The sequence below is a fragment of the Oreochromis niloticus genome, unplaced genomic scaffold (assembly GCF_001858045.2).
Source record: "Oreochromis niloticus isolate F11D_XX unplaced genomic scaffold, O_niloticus_UMD_NMBU tig00007935_pilon, whole genome shotgun sequence".
Classification (NCBI taxonomy): Eukaryota; Metazoa; Chordata; class Actinopteri; order Cichliformes; family Cichlidae; genus Oreochromis; species Oreochromis niloticus.
Genome location: NW_020328858.1, coordinates 8,178 through 14,701, shown reverse-complemented (window position 1 = coordinate 14,701; position 6,524 = coordinate 8,178). Strand labels below are relative to the sequence as shown.

The window sequence follows — 6,524 nt, the reverse complement described above, 5'->3', positions numbered from 1 at the left end:
TTAAATGCTAAGTATTCCCTATGAATGACATTTTCAAAATCTGGTCAAAATTCACCAATGGTCATATGGTGCTGCAGTAGTGAGGAACAATGCAGCTGGTAAACAAACAAACAACAAGCAAAAGGAATGGTATCTCGTGCTGAAAATAGTTGTGACTAAAATCTTGATCGATTTTGAATGTCTGATTATTCATGATGATTTGGAAGGAGCATTTAGTGCTGTTTTACCCAAAATAAAAAATGGTTTAAGAGTTTTTAATGGTGGTTTCCAGAATGTACAACAACAATGTTCAAGGCCAGTTTTCCAAAGATCAGGTCAGCATTCAGGTGAGTATTTCCATTTATCCAACACAGGGTTAACGCTTCTAGTTTTTCCAAGAGCTATAAATCTCTGAAAGAGACAGAGCAAGATTGGCTCAGGCAGGCACATCAACAGGTTTTCTGCAAGGAGGAAAAAGACAAACACATAAGTATGAAGCACATGGACATCAGGATAATGTGTGAATTTAAGCAGAGTAGAACCTAATACTGTTTATCTCTGTACGCTTGTTCCAGCAGAGATATCCTGCTGGAGTTTCTCCATTCCCCTGGCTGATGGACACAAGATGTTTACATCTTGGTCAGCTTACCAGAAAAATCACAACGTGATATCAATGACAGCTCTCTTCATCAAATTATCGAGCATAAGAGATTATAAGGACACATATTAAAGTACCCTGGCTTCAACTAAATGCTGTAATAATTGCAGAAACATTAGAAATGCTCTTCGCTTTCACTTTATTACTCCCGAGTATCTGATATTGGTTTATTTGTAATATCAGCTTGCTCACCAGCATCAGTGGTATTTCAGAAATTGCATTTGTGAAGTCATTTCTAAAATGTTTTTTCTAAGGCTGAGGCTTTTCAGTTCTTTTTAGATTGTTAATAAAAATGTATGGCTCATCCAAGACCAAGTAATACCAAATGTATATTTAAATCTATAATTTTCTATCTATAATCAAATTTTAGTGCTTGAACAATCTAACAGCCTCAACTGCACTAAAGAGTAAAACAGTAACATGTGTGGATTATTAAACATTAGGTCTCTCTCTTCTAACTCTCTGTTAGTAAACAATTTAATTCAGCAAATTATTTACTCTGCCTTACAGAAAAATGGTTACAGTGGGATAATTATATTAATTTAAATGAATCAACACCCTCAGTTGTACTAGGCGTCAGAATCCTTGAAGCACAGATCAAGGAGGAGGAGTAGCAGCAATCTTCTACTCCACCTTATTAATCAACCATAGATCCAGACAGAGGTTTAACTATTTGAAGGCCTGACTCTTAGCCTTGTCCACCCTAATTGGAAAACTCAAAACCTGTTTTATTTGTTGTTATCTATTGTCCGCCCGGCCCTTACTAAAAGTTTCTATTGGTTTCTCAGGCTTTTTATCTGATTTAGTGCTCAGTTCAGATAAAATATTATAGGGGGTGATTTTAACATCCATGTAGATGCTGAAAATGACAGCCTCAACACAGCATTTAATCTATTATTTGATTCAATTTTCTTCTCTTAAAATGTAAAAGTGCCCACCCACCTCTTTAATCACACTCTGAATCTTGTTCTGACATATGGGATAGAAAGTGAACAGCGTTCTCTGAATGTGTTCCCTTGCTTTTGTCTGATCGTTTCTTAATAAGATGTATATTTACAATAATGGATTACACATTAGTGAGGAACACATTTCACTACATGCTATACAGATCATCTGTACATTGTCTATAGTTCATCTGTATATTTGGTTTCTCTGTACATAATCTGTTCATAGCTATTCCACTATTTACACTACCCTTATCTGTATATATCAGCATATACGTACATTTGCCCATAGTACATCTGTATATTTGCTCTCTACTGAACTTATCTGTATATAATTGCTGTCATTGTTCTTGCTAGTCTTGCACTTCCAATTAGATGCAAACTGTATTTCGTTACCGTGTATTCATACATGTGTAATGACAATAAAGTTTAATCCTAATCCTATATCTTAGAGGAAAGTACATTGTACTCAACAACATTTATCCGACTTCTTAATTTACAAGCATTTGTAGCTTTACAGGTTTTCTACTGCTTTTAGTTTGATATAGAATTATTTTTCACATATGATTCATATACATGATTAATTGGACTGTAGACTGAACTACCCAACAGCGCACATGCAGAGTTGTTAAAGTTAGCAAAACCTTATACACCTACAGCTATAAAATGCTACTTCTGCTAAAAGTAAAAACAGGTGAGGCTGTTTTAATGTAACAATAACTGAAATATGAAGACAGACCATCATTTTTTGTTTTATGCTTTCTGTTGTTATACCGTAAAGTTAAATACTTTGGTCATTTAAAAAAACAGGATCTAGGAAGAGATGTGTGACGTGTAATAGGGCTGTGCGATATGACCAAAATCTCATATCCCGACATAAGACATCTATCATCCCGATAACGATATAAATCACAAAAAATTTAACATTTTCTGTAAATTTTGTGAATCTCGGGCAGCTCGACTTGCGTGAAGTGTTTCCAGCTGGGCGTAGTGTACCTGGAGTCGAGCGTTTTAACCAATGCATGAAACCATACATTTTTAGACATAAGTGGTAATGGCCGCCGTTTTCTTTGTGAGTATTTATTACACGGCGTGCTGCGGGGGAAAAACTGTTCTAATGTTTGAGTCTAAGGTTTATTTTTTAGCACCTGGCGGCTCTTATTTGCTTCTCATCCATAAATACTCTGCATACTCTTTCACGTGATTCAGTTTATTTTGAAAAGTCTCAAAAGGATCTTGAGCTTTATTGTGAAAGGTTTATATGGAAACTAAACAAGCAGACACGCGATGGTTTTACCGTCGTTGTTGCTAACGACAACGCATAAAAACAGGTGCTGGTCTGTCTGTAGTGTGGTTATATTAAATATAAGAGACAGCGAGAACTTTAAGAAATTAATATAGCCACTACAGTGACCATCAAAACGATGAAAAAAATATTGCCTTAAACAGTTTGTTTTGTGACACCATGAAACAAACGATAGCGTCAAATGAAACCATAGACGTTTTTATATCGTCATTGGATACATATCGTTGTATTGAACAGCCCTATACGGTGTAATGTGGTTTAGTTTACCAAAGTAAAATTGTAAATCTATTTCTATAACATAATTTTTAAACATTTTAACTCAACTCAAGTTTTTTTTCCTTCAATCTGATTGTCTCCACTTTTCAGACAACTAAAGAAGACATTAAAAGATGCTGAGAAAGAACGCCATCCTTTCTTGAATTAGAATATTCTTAAACCTACAGAAGACTTGGAGACACAAATCTGTGATCAGATTTTCAATGGTCACTCAGAATCCAGGTGCAGTGGACCGAGGGTGGCTGGTTAGAACTTGACAGCCTTTAGGGAAACACCCAGGGACAGCCTGCATCGACTTAATGAACGGGAATTCAGCCCAGCATCTTCACTGAGCTCTGATGGAAGTTCAATAACACTTTGAGACAGTAACACTCCTGAGGAGCTCAGGGCTATCCTAGTCAGTAGCCTAAAGCCCAATATGTTAGCTACTAATAATATCTTTGTATTGTTTTTGTTCGGACCGATGTTCAAAGGCTTGCTCCTGTTTGTTGTTGTGGAAAAATAATTTAAGCATCGAAATGAAACCGATTTCCTGAGATTTATTGAAAGAAAGTTCAAACCTTTGCAAAGGGACCAACAGGGTTTGTACCAGCATTGACAAAAATGCTCAATTATAGCAGCTCTTGTCTAATCAGTGGTTGGGAGTGAAATTCTCCCCATCATGTAGGCACCAGTTTGGTAATGAAATGTGTCATGGCCTTGAGCAAAGCTTACAGTTAGAGTGTATGAAGACTGAAAAACAACTACAACTTTGCACAAGAAAGTTACAAATACATATCAATAGTACACAGAGGTTAGAGGAGGTGAAACACAAGTTTTCCATCACATTTGTCATTCCCCTTCATCAAGACCAGGTATTTAAGGAGCGGCTGTGGCAGCAGTTCTCTTCCTGATCATTGTCTCCTCTACAGCATTAACTGATGCACGCATCCCTGTGCTGATTATCACTTTGTGAGTCTGACACAGAAAGCTAATAAGTTATTTTGTCCTGACTTAATGCCCCTTAAAACTCACCTATTTCAGACTTACAGTTTAATACTATACAATATAGCAAATCTCCAACTGGACAGTGTTAAATAACATTATTTCCTTTTAAACTTGAAGCTTTGAAAATCTTTTTGCATTGGGACAGAAATTAATATGACAAAGACTCTTTTAAAGATACATAGATACAAGCTCATGTTATTCATCTGAAGAAACAGACAGATCGAATGAGTGTGATAAAGGACATAGTGTGTTGTTACACTGGTAATGCCAGGAGAGGCAGTATCGGTTCTGTAAGAAAGTGGAAGAAGGGAGCGTCCTGCAGGAGGCAGTGAACGGACACTGATGTTATAAACATGTGGCTAAAAGAAGGTTCAGTAAACAAGTAGCAACAATATTCCTGTGTGAGGCTCAGTCATTTCATTTTTATTTTTTGAAGATGCAGCATCCTAAAGGTGTATATAGAAAACATGTTGATCCTGAAGCATTTATTGAAGCTTCTGAGCTATTTGTGTAATCTTCTCCTGAAGTTCTCGGGTAGATTGGCCTTTCCATTGGGAATTTAACATCTCATACAAAGTTAAAGACTTTTATTTGAGTTTGGTAGAATTCTATTTCAAAGAAAAACAAGACTCTCTGCTAAGTTGATGACATCACATTTTACATTCTAAGTGGATGACATCACGCTCCATTTGCACTCCATGACATCATGCTCCAGATCAAAGGATCAAAAGGATAACATTCTCTCAAAAGTGCTTAAATAGGACACCAGCGTGCACTCAGTATGTCTCAGAACTGGGCAACTGTATAGGAGCACACCACGAGCCAACCTCTAGAGAAAGATTTGACACGTTCGGTGTATCCAACAAAACACAAACCCAAACCCCGATCGAATAGAAAAAATATCATTCGACACTGTAAGACAAAAGACAAGAGAATGCAGCATATGCAGCAAAACCTTGATCCCCAGGAAGGGACCTCATCTGCCGCTGTTCACCTAAGCAGCAAAACCCAAACCCAAGAGGGAAAAACAAGGCACCAAATGGGGGGACTCCATCTCATGCTGCCAACAAAAGGGTGCAAACAAGAAGAAGATGCAGAAAAATGCAAACCCAAACCCCAGAGCCAAAAACCCTGGACCCAATCGAGGGCCTGTGCCACATCAGCCCAATGCCCACTTTAAACCCAATAATGGGCCTGGGCAACATTGGCAAAATCCACGGTTTTTGCCAAAACAAGGGCCTTGGCCACATCAGCCCAATGCCCACTTTAAACCCAATAATGGGCCTGGGCAACATTGGCAAAATCCACGGTTTTTGCCAAAACAAGGGCCTGTGCCACATCAGCCCCATCCTCACCATAACACCAACGATGGGCCATCTCAGCCACAGCCTCACTTAACACCAAATGATGGCAGTCGTCCATACAATGAGACTGATGAACTGGGTGCGCTGAGATTCCACCTGCAGGAGGCTCAGAACATGTGCAAAACCAATTTTTATAAAATGACAGCTGCAAACCACAAAGCTGCTGCAGCTAAAACTCAGAATGATTGGGTTCGCTTTCAGCTACAGTGCTGCAGAGGAAACGCTCAAAAAACCATCCTTGAGCTCCAAACACAGCTGGAAGAGTCTCGTAGAAAGACACCCGATGAGAACTTCACCCCTGAGGTGAGTGAGGCTCCTGCTGAAGACAGCAGCACAGCTGTCACAGCTGCAGAGCTGAGTTTGGACGCTTCAACACAAACTGCAGAAGCTCCACACACAGACTCTACAGATGTGAAAACTGATCGAGAAGCTGAGTTGGAGATCCAGTGCAAAAACAGCAAGAAGAGATCGAACAACTCCGTGAGCAGCTCCTCAAAACTCAAAAGAATCTAGAAGAGGAAGTTGCAAAGCGTGAAGATCAGGAACAAAGAGCCAACTGTGAGCTCGCTGAGCTGAGAGACAAACTCAGCACCAGTGAGGCTCTTTGTGAAAAAACTGATTTGAAGGCGCAAAACTTAAAAGAAGAGCTGGAGAAAACCAAAGCTTCCCACCTGGAAATCATGGAGAAGCAAAACTGGGGAACACAACAATCTGCAACCAACTCAGGCAAACAGAAGAAGAAAAGATCTCACTTCTGGAGTTTTTGCAGTATCTGCAAGAGAAAATAGAAAAGCAAGAAGACCAGTCCAATGTTGCCAGTCCTGAAAATTCTCCAGCCCAAAACGAGACACTCCAGGAGAATCAGCCAGAAAAAGAGGAGGCCAGCGCTACCAAACCAGAAAGTCCAGAGGCCCGAGAAGGCAAAGTGCCAAAAGAAAAACCAGAAAAGAAAAAGAAGCGCAACTGGTTTTCAGACTATTCACTTAAGTGACTTCCACTCCGTCTCCTAT

At 39.1% G+C, this 6,524-nt stretch overlaps 1 protein-coding gene across 2 annotated transcripts; it reads left to right on the top strand.

Annotated features, from left to right (window-relative positions):
• The first annotated feature begins 5,221 nt into the window (after positions 1 to 5,221).
• On the top strand, positions 5,222 to 6,207 carry LOC109197989 (uncharacterized). Of its 2 annotated transcripts, none has more exons than XM_019353687.1 (2): positions 5,222 to 5,308; positions 5,399 to 6,207. In XM_019353687.1, the coding sequence occupies exons 1-2, from the start codon at positions 5,242 to 5,244 to the stop codon at positions 6,025 to 6,027; spliced, it is 696 nt and encodes a 231-aa protein (XP_019209232.1). In that variant the 5' UTR covers positions 5,222 to 5,241; the 3' UTR covers positions 6,028 to 6,207. The 2 variants fall into 2 exon arrangements, with proteins under 2 accessions (XP_019209232.1, XP_025760773.1); XM_025904988.1 differs by having other exon boundaries at positions 5,232 to 5,296; positions 5,387 to 6,207.
• Positions 6,208 to 6,524: the final 317 nt, after the last annotated feature.

Excerpts from the sequence above, each read along its gene's own strand:
- LOC109197989 (XM_019353687.1), top strand. The coding sequence starts at position 5,242 with ATGCAGAAAAATGCAAACCCAAACCCCAGAGCCAAAAACCCTGGACCC. Across the intron at positions 5,309-5,398 it reads CAATCGAGGGCCTGTGCCAC|ATCAGCCCAATGCCCACTTT; the intron begins ATCAGCCCAATG and ends GGCCTTGGCCAC.